General features: G+C 40.7%; 4 protein-coding genes and 1 long non-coding RNA gene across 5 annotated transcripts in view; 2 read left to right on the top strand and 3 right to left on the bottom strand.

Annotated features, from left to right (window-relative positions):
- LOC133848295 (microtubule-associated protein futsch) overlaps positions 1–1,228 on the bottom strand; it is a 52,282-nt gene extending 51,054 nt beyond the window's left edge. Inside the window, 1 exon segment of the mRNA XM_062283795.1 lies at positions 970–1,228. The gene's annotated coding sequence lies outside the window, so the exon portion shown is untranslated.
- The window catches only part of LOC133848300 (uncharacterized), a 53,621-nt gene extending 49,973 nt beyond the window's left edge, over positions 1–3,648 (top strand). Inside the window, exon 3 of the long non-coding RNA XR_009895247.1 lies at positions 3,589–3,648. This is a non-coding gene — a long non-coding RNA (uncharacterized LOC133848300). The remainder of the gene's footprint in view (positions 1–3,588) is intronic.
- A 2,642-nt stretch (positions 3,649–6,290) lies between these two features.
- Positions 6,291–10,064, bottom strand: LOC133847931 (protein deltex). Its single transcript, XM_062283232.1, has 5 exons — positions 9,906–10,064; positions 9,098–9,784; positions 7,119–8,501; positions 6,893–7,038; positions 6,291–6,818 (listed from the first exon to the last, which is right to left on the bottom strand). The coding sequence occupies exons 2-5, from the start codon at positions 9,602–9,604 to the stop codon at positions 6,518–6,520; spliced, it is 2,337 nt and encodes a 778-aa protein (XP_062139216.1). The 5' UTR covers positions 9,605–9,784; positions 9,906–10,064; the 3' UTR covers positions 6,291–6,517.
- A 580-nt stretch (positions 10,065–10,644) lies between these two features.
- On the top strand, positions 10,645–12,248 carry LOC133847126 (large ribosomal subunit protein eL8). The gene is made up of 4 exons (XM_062281927.1): positions 10,645–10,802; positions 11,029–11,152; positions 11,218–11,588; positions 11,828–12,248. The coding sequence occupies exons 1-4, from the start codon at positions 10,788–10,790 to the stop codon at positions 12,131–12,133; spliced, it is 816 nt and encodes a 271-aa protein (XP_062137911.1). The 5' UTR covers positions 10,645–10,787; the 3' UTR covers positions 12,134–12,248.
- Positions 12,249–12,653: 405 nt separating this feature from the next.
- Positions 12,654–14,998, bottom strand: LOC133847125 (alanine--glyoxylate aminotransferase). The gene is given in 4 exon segments (XM_062281925.1): positions 12,654–12,894; positions 13,162–14,024; positions 14,606–14,683; positions 14,685–14,998. Coding segments are annotated over 4 exon segments (1,179 nt in total). The 5' UTR covers positions 14,757–14,998; the 3' UTR covers positions 12,654–12,728.
- Between the last annotated feature and the right edge of the window lie 236 nt (positions 14,999–15,234).

Raw genomic sequence — 15,234 nt, 5'->3', positions numbered from 1 at the left:
CTTTTGTTTTATTCAAGGATACAAAAATGTATAGCTGCACATATAATTGTATTTGTTATTCACTTAAGAAATTTCTATTTCAATAAGTATTTATTTTGTTTTATGTATAACTGAAGAAACTGCCATCGAGTTATCTAACTGTTTCACGCGATAGCTTATCGTGAAGTTAAACTAGGCTAAAAGTCTAAACGATAACATAGTTTAAACACACAAGTTGACACAAGGATTAATATTGTAATCCCCCAGCAATGGCAAACGGAAGTCAGTCAATTAGAGCGATACAGATCTCGACAGACAACTGTTCCGTTTTAAGTCAAGTCCAATTTGTGTGATCGTATTAATAACGCATAAGTCATAGATTTGCATACGTTTTGCATAATTTGCAATCTGTTTTATTTTTGAATTTTCAATTTGATGGATCAATAGATTTATCGCACGTACATGTGTGAGAATCGCGTAGGAAGGCGCGTGGCCAATGCCCCGCGATAAACGATAAATGAACGAAGAAAGAGAGGCGCGCACTCATAAATTTTGAATTGGTCGATAAAAAGGAAATGCACGATTTGCATTATTTTTGGTGCGAGCTAATCGTAAAAGCGCCATTCATAATCCAATATATATTAAGTCTAGCCCATATATGGCAATGCGCTTAACTTGTCGTGTCTGCCAATTGGCTTTGATTTGATTTCAAATTCGAATTGGAATTTTGAATTCAAAGTGGAATTTACAAGTTTACATTTGTGATTTATGCGTGTGTGTCGCCCACATAGCGAATGCTATGGGCGAGAAAGAGACGCATATCGAGTGCTGTGAAATGGGATATGAGGGCTTGATTGATTTGCCGCTAGATGGCGCCAGCGGCAGCAGGAAAACCACAAAACGCTTAGAACATTGTAGTCGGGCACTTAATTTGCCATGCAAAGCAACTTGCAAATGTGTGTGTGTGTGTGTGTTTGTAGTTGAACTCACCTGTTGCTGCTGCTGCTGGTGCTGCTTCTTATCAGAGACGTTGTTAACGTCGCGGCTTTTTGTAACTGGAGACAAACAAAAGCCGAGAACGCAACAACAAACGACAAGAGGAAAATCAACAAGACACAAACAAAACAAATACAAACAATGCCGGAGTGAATAGTAGTGTAATTTGCAAGTGTATTAGTTAGTTCTACGATTCGCGGAAAAAAACTCGCTCGAATTTCCAGCAGCTAGCTAGAAATATCGTTTTAAGACGCGCGACGCGTGATGGGCAAAGGAAAGGGGGGAATGAATTTTTGATTGATTTGCGGTTATTATTACAGATAACTGTTTATAGTTGTTGTTGTTGTTGTCGGCACACGCAAATTTGCAGAAAATGTGATTGTTATTAAAACGCAAAACAAAAAAACACTAAACAAAATATGCAAATACACAATTTGCGAAATTGTTGACTTTGGAGAGTTGTTGTCTTTTCGAATGTTCAAATGTTCGCTTGTTCGTTTTTCGTTCGTTGTGTAGAGTGTGGAGACTGGGTGGAAAAAAAAGATGCGCACAACCGTTTGGCACGAGCGGAGGCTCTTAACTGATTGTGCAAGCTGCAATTGTTGCTGCATTTAGGCTCGCATCGCAGCAGAGAGATAGGCGCCAACAGCAGCAGTCAAAACTACAACAACAACAAGTGCGCTGCTGTGGGCAGCGGTCATCTTCCAGTTCCAGTTCCAGTTGCAGTTGCAGTCGCACTCCCAGTCCGGATGTGGTTCGCCTCGTTGCTGTCTACGCTACGTGCGTGCCCAATGCGTGTGTGTGTGTGTGTGAGTGAGTGTGAGTTAACATAATATGTATGTGTGTGTGCTTAAGCGCGCGCGTGCGTGTGTGTGTGCTTCTGTGTGAGGAGCGCCTGCGTGCGTGTAAGTCTGCATGTGCGTGTGTGTGTGTGTGTGTGTGTTTGCAGTTGTCACCAGTCAAATCAACAGCTTACAACAACAACAAAAACAACAACGCAGCACAAATCAAAACACAACCTTCGGCAGCAAACTCAGCAGGATTTTAGGCACCGCAACAAGGACTTTTGCCATTTTGGCAATACCCTGCAATTAGTAGAAAAGAGGGTAGCACATAATTGAAGCAAAACTCAAACTAATTAAGCAATTATTGCTGAGCACAAAAACTGCATACATTTTGGAAACTTCAATGCAAAATTTAACCAAATAAAAGTTGCCCCAAATAAAAGTAAGTCTCCACTTGAATTAATAATGCAGATAATGCATTTATTGTCGAGTTGTGGAATTGCAATTATTGGAATTATCCATCTTCCAGACTGCTTCTTCTTCTTCGCTTCGCTTCTAAATGGAATAGCTGCGTGGACGGTAACGTTCCTCTTCGGCTATGAATTCATCCCTGGACGTTGAGGAGGATAAAAAGCTCTGCATCGAGCTGTCAATGCTGCTGCTCGCTGAGTAGTCCGTGCTGTTGAGCAAAGTGAGATTGGAATTGTCATTGGAGTAATCGCAGAATTCCTTCTCAAGTTTGATATCTTGAAATTTCTTAGTCAGCTCCTCTGGAACTCCATGATTGATGTACTCCTCCGGTATGGATGGCATATCGTCGGACAGTTTGAACACCTGCTTGGGCTTCAATAGCAACGAGGACACGTAATCGCACTCTCTTACCGACTTGCGAATATTCTGCATTTTTCAACCTTTTTCTATTTATTTTTTCTTTTTTGATTTGGTTGTAATGTGCACGACTTATTCGACTTACTGATTGTCAAGGAAAAAAGATTAGCTAGCTTCTAAGCTTCAAACTTCAAAATTAACAGGCCTGCTGAGTTGTCATATCATTGTGAAGGGGGGAAATCAGAAAAACAAAAAACAAATATAGTTCAGACATACCCAATTCCGATTGTTTAACTAATCATTGTATAACTTGGTTTCAAAAAAGGTATTTCCTTTGTCGATATGATATAATATAAAATAATAATATAGGAATATACAAAGATTAGTGAAAAAATGTCAATCCCAATCCTTTTTTATATCGATGTTCTTCTTATAATATATATAATATAATATATAATATAAACAAGCATAAAATAGTAAATAGTAAAAAGAATGACAACTTTTCATCGATCTTTCTATATTCCTATAACATAATTATTCTATAATTATTAGAATAATAATAATAGAATAAAAGTAGGACAACTTTTCACCGATTTTTCTATTGTATAAAAATAGAAAAATCGGTGAAAAGTTGTCCTACTTTTATTCTATTATTATTATTCTATAATAAGAATATTAATAAGAAGATTAATACTTATTCCATAATTATATTATATGAAAGACGAGTGCAAAATTATCATTCTTCATGGAATTACTTTTTATATCGATACTCTTCACATATTTAATCATATTTCATTTCATTCTTCACATATTTGGTCAATAACAACTAACTATTTTTTGCTTGTTAAATCACTAGCAACATTTTTAAAATCTAATTATTTTTGTTAAACTATTGACCAATTTATAACAAGGACAATTTTTTTTAAATATAAGAAGTAGTTGTTCAATAACTTTTAATTAAACATTATTACATTGCAAATTTCATTGGTTTTTATTTCAGATTTGTTTTATTTTTACCAAATTTATGTACGAAACGGAATGGAACTGGAAGCTGGCAATAAGAAGTAAGTCTTTATGAAGTAACTTTAATCCATTATAAAGTATCATTGATTATTGCTTCGGAATGTTATTAGGTTTGTTTGTAAGTGATATTTATTAATTAGTTTCTTTGTTGATTGGGATTCATATTACTAGGTTCGAGTGTAGGCAAGTTGTATATCAAGTTTCCTAGTCGCAGCTATTGCAGAAGCTGAGTTCAACGAGTTGAGCATTGGTATAAATGAATGATTTCTTGCATTTCAATCGGAATGATGTCCGTTTAGAATTCCTAGAGAGCAAAAGTAGCAATCGTTATGGATTGTTGAACAGTGATAAATGCACATGAGATCCCTCGATATGGCGAGACGCCCTTGATGGGTGCATGTAATATGCCCAAAGTGAAACCGCCTTATCGAAATGCAAAGCGCAGCTCCAAAAACAAAAATCAACAAAAACGACAAAAAAACAAATACAACTGAAACAGAAATTGAAACTGAAATAAACTGCACAGCACATGGTCAGTGGGTTGTGCAGTTTTGGCCAAAACCACAAGCTGGATATGTATAAACGAGTGGATGAGTTGAAGTTGATATTGATGATGATGATGATGATGATGATCATAATGATGATGATGATGATGATGATGCAGTTGCAGTTGTAATCGATTGTGTGAATGTCAACGTCAACATTCAGTGTCAATCAAATGAAATCGCATGAAAAATGCTGCACAAATTCTAGGAAAACAGTTTTAAGCATGCAACGGGCACAAGGAGAGCGAGCGTGCACCAAAAATGTGGCAAGCAGCGGCTCTAACGGTGCCACAAAGCCACAGCTGGCAGGTGAAAGTGACACAAAGAGACACTGAATCTCACGCTGAAGGCTGAGCTGTCCTTGCTAGGGCAAACGAATTCAGAGGAGGCGTCGCTAGAGTCTCAACTTGGAGGCTGACGTCAGCTTGCAGACTGCAGACTGGAGACTGAAGATCGAAGCTGTGGCAAGTGCGCCATAAAAGGATTGGGGCAAGTTTTTGGCTTGGAGTCGGAGGCGCAAATATCACGCATGAAAAATGCACAAAAATTGATTTTAATTTATTTTAAGTGATTCACTGCAACGCAAACGAAAAGCAAAACAAAAACCAAAAACTCGAAACTCGTCGAAACCTTGAATGCGCTAAATTTGTCGCAAGCAAACAAACACACACACACACACACAATTGCGCAGTAATGTAACAACAAACAACAACAACAACGAGAACAACAAAAAGTGCAATTGATGATTATGTTTTTATTAAGCTATCTCTCATTTATAAAATAAAGTACAATTTGTCATAGCATAATGTTCATTTGCAAATGCGCGTTAAATGTCGTCTACAAAACTAATCAGTGCTAAATACAACTTAGTTATATTATTAACTGGGCAGGACACGCCCCCCCCCACAATAGCTGTCTCTAACTACATATATAGTATATATATATATATATATATATATATATATGCTAGAATATGATTAATCACTTACTATCTATATAGATGTTAGGTATGTGTGTGTGTCGAGAGATGATATCAATATGAAAGCAACAATATGTATAATCAAAAAAAAATATATATAATATTATGGTATGTTTATGTTTAATGCATAGTAAATGAATGTTTATGAATATCTCGGTAATGTTCGTGTCTCAAAACAATCACAAATTCAAATTCAGTGATCATCAAATGATGACAAATATTCTATGAGAAAAGTTTCAAAAGTTTCACATAATTCAAATTAAGAATACAATTTCGATTAACAAAGAACATGCAAAAATTCTTATTTTGATGAAGAAATACTTTTAAAATGAACATATGGGTAATTCTTTGACTATTTACAGTGAAGGAAAACATAAACTGAAACAATTTTAACACTAAGTAAAGATTATTTAGCTTAAAGCTGTGGATTAGTACAAAATTTATGAGCCAAAATTGAATTTAAGAACTTTTTCTGTTGTTTGATTAAAATATATAAATTCATTTCGTTATTTTTTGCATTCATCTTATAACAGAAAAGCAATTCTAAAAATCATTTATAGCTCCAATTAAGGTGCTAATCAAGAGCTATAAGATTCATCTTTACTCAATATAAAAAAAAACAATTTTGATGCATGTTTTTTCACTTTAAATAGTGTCACAGAGAATTAGCCATATAATCTGTCGAATAGTTTGAATATGAATGCACTTCATCGAATGCATTTTTATGGCTTATCTGAATCTGAGAAAACAGAAACAGACTTAAACACAAGCATTATAAATTCGAGATGAAAATATGTTTAACAATTGATCGTTTTAACAAATGCGAAATGCGATGCAATTTTGGCACAGCTTACAAACTAATAATGCTGCTTATGCGATACACAGACACAGTTACTAAATATTGATTTAAAATACTAATAGGTGTCGTGTTGGGGGAAGCAAACTCTATATACTATATATATATATAATAAGTGTATATAATATGTAGTGTGGCAATACAGTGAGAACGTGTATCAATTAAATACAAAATAATATAATAATATAAAATCATATAAAATACAATACATGCATTTGCTTAACAACTATAAATTGGAAGAACAGTTCGTTACAGTTTCCTATTTTGAATGGAAGAAGGAAATTGCATTTGCATTTGAGTTTTCTTTTTTTTTTTTTGTTGGGGATTGTCTTTTGTTTTTTAGTGTTCGAGCAGCTCGAACAATTAAACAATTATTTGTATATAAAAAAAAATATAGATTGCACACACATTGAGATTTTTGTTAGCAATAGAGTGAGAGAGAGAGGGAGTACTTAAAGAACATTGGAAGAATTCGTGTAATTGTGTGGAAGAGTTTGAGATTTCTCGATTTTTGTTGTTGTGTTGTTCAATCCGTGACTCCTAGATGGACCAGCTGTTGCATGGTGCGCTGCAAATAGGTGGGATCCGGAAACATGTTGAACTGCGTCTTGTGATCGACACTATTCCAGATGACCACATCCTCACGACCCGTCGTCACCGAGCGTCCAATCGAGAAGAGCAAACGGCGATCGAAGGCGATCTTGAGGAAGCGCAACACTTTGCGACCCAGCGGACAGTCGGGCAAATAGCAGATGCGTGGAAAGCCAACGGCAAAGAAGGCGCGACCCGGATGCGGATGCTCAGCGGTCTGCAGACCCGAGGCGATGCTACACCAGAGAGAGTGAGAGATGATGATGAGTGGCAGAGACAGAAATAGAGAGAGCTAGAAAGCTATACTCACTCGTAGACAATTTGAATGGTGTTCTGTCCCTCGTGACCGGGCAAATTCTTGCTGATGATGCTCCAGGACATGCTGCCAATCGGCTGATTGCCCACCTTCTCGCCATAGACGATGCCACACACGGGACACTCGATGAACAGATTCTGCTGCAAGACGGAGAGAGAGAGAGAGAGAGCAAAACAAATGTGAATTTGAACACGAATTAAAAGAAGACAACAAACGTTACCTTATTGAGCTCGTTCTGCTGGGCAATGATCATGCCGTTGAGACACTGAAGATGCATCAAATGCTGGCAGCGACTCAACGATATGGCTGGATTCTGTGCCGAATGCACCAGCTCCTCCATGCACATGGGACACGGCTGAGCATTGGGCCACAGCGGTGGCTCCACCACCTTCACAAAGCGCGATATCATATCGCTGGCTGGGTCCACGCCCACAATCGAACCAGCGATTGATTGCTGTTGTTGTTGTTGTTGTTGCTGCTGCTGCTGTTGTTGCACCTGTTGCTGTTGTTGTTGCTGCTGCTGCTGTTGTTGCTGTTGCACCATCTGCTGTGGCAGGGGCGGCGGCACCGGTGCACGTTCGCCCAGCGACGATGGCGGCAACGATGGCACAAATACCTCATCACTGCCCAGCGAACAGTCGAGCAGATCATTCACAGATATGGCAAAGTTACGGCTACGCAAGCTCTCCTTGCTCTCATGACTCAGATACGTCGAGACGGTGTCCACACTCGGCCGCCTTCGATGCGACTTCACACTGTTCGTATCCGTATCGGAGGCACGCGTGCGCGAACGCGATCGATGCGAACCCAAGCGGCTGCTGCGCTGCGACTGCAACGAACCCTCCGAGCAGCGACTGTGATGGCTGTTCATCGATGAGGTCAACATGCTCTTGTTGCTGCCGTGCGCAAAGTGTTGCGGCACCTGATGTTGCTGCTGGTGTTGGTGTTGCATCAAATGCAGCGTTGAGCCCGCCACATTCGAGGAGCTTGCGGAGGCGCCGCCCACCAAATGCCCATTGCTGTGGCCATGATTGTGATTGTTGTTGTGGTTGTTGCTGCTGCTGCTGTGCTTCGTGCTGCTGCCAAAGATGTTGAGATTGTTGAGTATCTGACGCAGATTTGTGGTTGAGATTTCGCTGTGCTTTTTGTGTGGCTTCCTCTGCTGCTGCTGTTGCTGTTGATGCTGCTGCTGTTGATGCTGTTGCTGATGATGCTGTTGATGTTGCTGTTGATGTTGCTGATGCTGTTGCTGCAAATGTTGATGCTGCTGCTGCTGCTGATGGCTGTTGCTCACTGACATGGGCAACGGATGTTGCTGTCGATGCATTGGCGGCAACATTGTGCCCATTTTGGGCAACGTATTGTTGCGTTGTTGTTGTTGCTGCTGCTGCTGCTGACCATTGCTGTTGCCATTGCTGTTGTTTGTTGTTTTCAACTGCAGCGCCTGCTGTGGCGTCAGCTTGACCAACGGATACGGCGCCTGCTGTGTACGGCGAATGCTTCGCAATGGGCCGCTCGGCTGTCGCATTTGCGTCAGGTTGCAAAAGTTGATGGTGTATGGCAGGCTGATGTTTGTGTTGCACAGATCCAACGTTTGTTCTCCCTGCGTACAAGAAAGTGGCAATCATTATCGGAGCTCACAAAAGTGGTCAAATATAATCAATGGATTAGTATTTAAATTACATTTTAAACATTTTAGGAATCTTATGCATAGCGAACAAGTCTCGAAAATAATATTTATTTGTAAGATTATTTTAAAAGTCCATAAGAAAGTGAGTAAGCATGATTCAAATTACATTTAACTTATTAGGTTATGATATCTAATGAATAATGTGTATTTAAAGTGATTCAAAACTAGATTGGAGAGATTCGAGAGTTTCATTATACAACTCAAAAGTGTAGGAAATCATTTCAAATTAGTTGTATACAATAATTGTCAAAGATGTGAAAAGTTTCCAAAAAATAATAGTTATAAGTGAGTTTTCTTATAAACTCAATAAAAGAGAAATCATTTGAAATAATTGTACATAAAAGATTGGACATTGGAATACATAGAATACATAGATTTAAATAATAGTTCACTTGAAATTAGTAGTATAAATGATTGCAGATCAATTTATATATTCACTACTTGAAGCCCGAACTGTACTGCAATTGAATTAGTTTAATCTCGACTGTCGCTTATCCGATGATACTCACACGCGCCCACGCATCCTCAATGATACACTGCACATGCATGTTGTAGGGTCGCCAATCACAGCAGTTGCCACCGCTGCCACCGCCACCGCCGATGTCCCCTCCGCTGCCACCCGCCGACCACTCCCACTTGGTGCCCTTTCCCGCCGGACTGCTGGGCGCATAGAGCATGCGTCGCACTCCGATCGTGAGGAGGCCTCCCGCTTCCGATTCGGTGTCCGACTCCTGTGTCATTGTGCGAACATTCACATAGTATTGCTCCAGGCTGGGGTCTGCATCACTCAGCATGACGCGGGTTAATTTCTTGACGTGCGCACGCTCCAAGTGCTGGGACACTGCCGGAGAATATGGCAACCATTTGCCGCCGCCGCGCGATGCTTCGAATTCCCAGACACAAACGGCATGCGTATGATTGATGGTCATGGTTGATGATTGACCAGCAGCTCCACCACCACCAGCACCAGCAACTGAACCAGCTCCAACTGCAACACCAGCCACATTGCTGGCCATATTTTGTGTGAATTGCGTTGGTCACTTCATTTTAATGCAATATTTGCATTTATCATCAATCACTCAATCAGTCAGTCAGTTAGTTGATCAGTCAATAAGTGTGTTTTGGTTCTGATTCTCTTTCTCTGTTTTATGCATTTACATTTGAGCTGCTGACACTGCGACTGCGACAATGCGACACTGCGACGAAGATGGAACACAAAATAAACAAAGAAATTAAAAATGGTGGCCCACACAGTATGCACAGAGGCAGGAGGGAGGAGAGTGTATGTGCATTGCAACCGCTCGTTGCATTCACTACCTTTTTTTAATTTGAGCAGGCACTTTAATGTTTCACACAAAAACACACTGCGAATGATCTTCAATTTTAATTCGATCGCACTTTAATTAAATTTATATGCAAATTTCAACATTTTGGGCGCAAGCGCAAATGATAATTAGTGGTGGCGAAACATCGATAATACTATCGATGCATCCATCTGCTTGCAATATTTCTAAACATCGATTACTTATATCCAATATCAAGTATTCGCGCAGTAAAAATGGCTTTTATCAATTAATTTATATAATTTCGAAGTATTTATTTTGTTTACGTTATATTTATTAATGCATTTCGTATTTAAATACAAAAAACATAAGCATTTTCATCTGGTTACACTTTATATAGTATATTGGTATATTTGTAAAGCGCCATTTTGAACTCCTTGTTATTTTTTGATTTTCTCTCCGTAGACCCGTAAAATATATTCTCCCAGCATTTAAGAACTCTCCGCTTAGTAATTATACTTCTGTTAAGAAATAAAATGTTCGCAGATTAATTCCAAAAACGAATGCGGCATTAATGCAAATGAAACGAGGATCGATAGCTGCAAGTTGAATTTCAAAATATATCAGAAGTGGTCACACTACGAACTGCCATTTTCGGTATTATCGAGAAAGCAAACGAATGTATCGAGTACTATCGCATGCAACACTGAAAGCGCCATCTGGCCAAAGAAGTGGGCAAACTGTCAAAAATGCAACTCTGCTACCAACAAATGTCAACTTTGACAAGCTGGCGACTTCCGCGGCTCTCTCCATTCCTTTACCTTTCAGACGGGCAGACGTAAAGCTGGTCTTTTTAAACGACCTGCAAAATAATCTGCAAATTTTGTTAGCATCTCTCAATTAAAACCGCGTTAAAATGGTTGTCAAGAAGGTAAACACCGCTACCAAACTAAATGAACTAAACGTGCAATTGCAGTATTACGCGAAGTGAAATATTTTAACTATATTTTTTTTTATACATTTTTTTATTTGTGTTGTGTTTGTGTTTGTGAAACCGCAAGTGAACTAACTACTGCATACACATATGATGTATTTACATGATGCTTGCTATATGTGCGAGTGACGTACTAAACTGAAATTCATTTCAAACTTTGCAGCCCAGGCCAAAGAAGAAGCCAGTGACCAAGAAGGTGGCTCCAGCCCCATTGGCCGTTAAGAAGCCAGTTGTCAAGAAGGTTGTCAACCAGCTCTTCGAGAAGCGTCCCAAGAACTTTGGCATTGGTAAGTCTATCAATTATTCCATCTATCAATGTGGCAACTAACGTGAGGCATTTTGTATGTTACAGGCCAAAATGTTCAGCCCAAGCGCGATTTGTCGCGTTTTGTGCGTTGGCCCAAATACATTCGCATCCAGCGCCAGAAGGCTGTGCTGCAGAAGCGTCTGAAGGTGCCACCACCAATCCATCAGTTCAGCCAGACACTGGACAAGACCACAGCTGTCAAACTGTTCAAGCTGCTCGAGAAATACCGTCCAGAGTCGCCTCTGGCCAAGAAGCAGCGCTTGAAGAAGCTGGCTGAGGCCAAGGCCAAGGGCAAGGAAGTCGAGCCCAAGAAGAAGCCCAGCTACGTTTCAGCCGGCACCAACACGGTGACCAAGCTGATTGAGCAGAAGAAAGCCCAACTGGTTGTCATCGCTCACGATGTCGATCCCCTTGAGGTGAGTGTACGATTTGGTAAACAAAGCCAGCCTGTCCCCCAACTAGATCTCAATATTTTCCAATGATGTGAAATTTGAATTTCTTCAACTGAAGCAAAACGTCTTATTAACAAGACGCATTTTGTTCAATGTGGTCAAATTGACAGCTGAGTACTTTGCCAAGTGATATTTGAGTGTGGAGCACGTGTTTTATCAGCTGTTTATACTAATGTAATGTTTTGTCTCATCTTGTTTTGCAGCTGGTTCTCTTCTTGCCCGCCCTCTGCCGCAAGATGGGCGTGCCCTACTGCATTGTGAAGGGCAAGGCTCGTCTGGGACGCTTGGTGCGTCGCAAAACCTGCACTGCCTTGGCTCTGACCACCGTCGACAACAACGACAAGGCCAACTTCGGCAAGGTGTTGGAGGCTGTCAAGACCAACTTCAATGAGCGTCACGAGGAGATCCGTCGTCACTGGGGCGGTGGTATTCTTGGCTCAAAGAGTTTGGCCCGCATCGCTAAGCTGGAACGCGCCAAGGCCCGTGAATTGGCCCAGAAACAGGGTTAAGACACAGTTCAGTTCAGCTGCTACTATTTTGTATACCTAATGCAAATAATATGGACGTTGATTTCCATACCAACAACAACAACAACAAATAAACATTTAAGTGTACAATTTTTAACTATTTTTTTTTCTATATGTATAGTGTGAGTGCTGTGGCGCTTGAACGCCGCGTGGGCGTTCAATAAATCAATAAGCTTCCAACTCTTTCGTGCTTTGTTTATGCTGCTAATAAGAAAGAAATCAACAAATCCTATTCAACATCAGCCTACAAAATGATATAAATTCATTATCTTATCAAAAAAGGAGCTTTAAGCCGTTTTGTTTAACACATGTGTCGGAATGTGACCACACGGTATAATATATTTAGTATTTTATACCACAGCTGATGTATTGTTTGAAACGTGCGCAAGCCATTGCGGTTAACAGTTCCATTTTGAGTTTAACATAATGCAAATACTAAAGTGGCAGTACGCTTTTGAATTGTGAGACGCGCTCTTCAGTTGTATTCCAAAAAATAGTGTAATTTTCAATTATAAAAGATTTTATTGTTGTAAATGCAATTGTAACAAGAAGAATCGTATGTATGTACTAAGTATAATTATATTTTGGAGCGTTCGGCGCGCAGCTTGATACTCTGAATGGCTTCGTTCAGAATGCTGAGCACCATGTCCACTTTTTCCAATGTGGCGTTCTCACCCATCAGGCCAATGCGGAAGACGTGTCCCACCGTGGGTCCAAGGCCGCCACTGATTTCCAGATTGTATCTGCAATGCAAAGAAGTTGGAGAATATTCAATATTGGTGTGGCCCGAATTCCGCTGATAATGCGATCCAAGCAGAATGTTAATTCTAACAGCAGATCGTTTACAGAGTCGAACTAATGTTAAGAATCCAATTGGATGCTGTGAGTTGTAACAGTGATTGAGCAGCATGTTGACTGCTAAGTGAGTAATGTTATGAGACTACTGTTAATATGTTAGTGTTCAATGTTTCATGTTAGCACTGCGCTCTTTCTCTGTCGCTCTCACTCACTTGCGCATGGCATAGTCGGCGACCTTCTTCCAGTCGACGCCAAAAGGCACTTTGATTGTGTTCACTGTGGGTAACCGATCCTTTTCCTGCTGCACAAACAACTCTAGGCCCAATTCCTCGATGCCTAGTTGCAGGCGAGCCGAGCACTCCCGATGACGCTGCACCACATGCTTCAATCCCATGGCGCAGAAGTTGGAAAGTGCCTCACGCAGGCCAAACAACAGCGTCGACGAGATGGTGTGATGATAGATCCTTGGCGTGCCATAGCAGCCCCAATACTGCCCAATGAGCAGTATGTCAAAGTAATACACTTTGGGCTTCGTCTTGCGCTGCTTGATGTGGGACAAGGCGCGTTTGCTGAACGAGATGGGCGTCAAGCCCGCTGGACCACCTAGTGACTTCTGAGAGCCGGTGTATGCCACATCCACCTTCCACTCGTCCATGAGGAAATCGGTGCCACCCAGCGATGCAACCGTATCCACAACAAGGAAGCAATCGTACTGCCTGCACAGCTCGCCAATCTCGGGAATGTATCGCTGCAGAATGCCGGTCGATGAGTCGCCCTGGGCAATAAAGAAGACGCGCGGATTGTGCGTTTCAAAGGCGGCACGTATCTCGTCCAGCGTCAGAGCGCGACCGAAACTCGCCTCCACGTAGCGCACATCGGCGCCATAGCGACGCGCCATATCGGCGGCACGATGACCCCAAACGCCCGAGATGCCCATCAGCACGACATCGTTGTCCTCGATGAGATTGCAGAGTGCGGCCTCCATGCCGCTGTGACCGGCGCCGCTGATGCACATTGTGGCATCGTTAAGTGTCTGGAATATGTACTTGATGCCTTCCTTTACCTCGTCCATGATCTGCAACGAAGCGTCTCATTAATTGCTTAAGTACTTTGCCCTCGCTCCGCACGAGGCGAACAAGGCGGAGACGAGCTCTTATCACTTCGAAAGACTCCCGACTACATTTCGACGGGAAACAGTTTGGGGAAGACGGTGAGTTGCTCTCGATTTACGATTAAAACTCAGAGTAACTAAGTATATTATATATGAATATTGATTTATATAGGAATTTGAACAGGTTTCAATTGTTTTCTTTAAGCGGTATCATTGTTGACAAATATGGTCAATTTGTAGGTGCTAATAATTCATTAACAACATAGATACAAAACAAAATATCTATATTTAAAGCACTTTGAAGGAAATCTAATTAAATTCCTGTTGATTGAAATTAGGTTTGAAAGAAATCATAGGAATCTAAATTGACGAAATGAAGAATAGTTTAGTAGTTTTGTTTCTTGTATAAATAGTTTGTTTAGCTGTGAGATCTTTATTGTATGATATGAACATTTTAGATAATCATATCTTTACACAAAACCTTATCTTTACTCCTGGAATATGTAGCATGGATAATATTATATATTATAGTAATATTATTTTACCTGAAGGCACTCGGGATGCATGTGTCCGAGAACTGGATTGCTCATCGCTTCGAGCACACGCTGTGAGCAGTTGGAGGGGTCCTGGACCCATCAACGTCTTGCTGGGCACAAACAGAGGACGCTTGAGGACTAAAGGTGGCGGCACTTCCATTTTGTATGCTTTAGCTTAACAGGAGATTTTCACAAGTCTCTCTAATTTAATGTTTTCTTCTGTTATTCTTTTTTTTACGTAAGTAACAACAACAGTTTTATTGATGCTGTTATCACAAAAAAACAAAAACGAGTCACGAAGATTTGTTTGTTGGCGAGAGGGAGAGAGAAAGAGCGAGAGGAAGGGAGCAAGAGTAGAAGATCACTCTCGTTGAAATCTAAAGATCTAACTGAAACGCTTTGGCAGCAGCTCGTGCGGCTTTATAGCTGCTGTTCAGAGTCGAGAACTGGGAGATCAGATTTTCTTATCACTACTGGAAATACATAGAGGCGCTAATGAACGCACTTGAACAAGTGGTAAGTGATCACTTTTCTCTTTCTCTGTCGCTCTTGCGATGCTATTGCGTCGTTCCGGAGAGTTCTTGGGCTATATCAAAAGGTTATAATCTCTGATTTATGGTGAAATTCGTGTGTGTGAC

The sequence above is a fragment of the Drosophila sulfurigaster genome, chromosome X (assembly GCF_023558435.1).
Source record: "Drosophila sulfurigaster albostrigata strain 15112-1811.04 chromosome X, ASM2355843v2, whole genome shotgun sequence".
Taxonomy (NCBI): domain Eukaryota; kingdom Metazoa; phylum Arthropoda; class Insecta; order Diptera; family Drosophilidae; genus Drosophila; species Drosophila sulfurigaster.
Note: the sequence above shows the minus strand (reverse complement) of the source record. Positions and strands in the feature narration are given on the sequence as shown.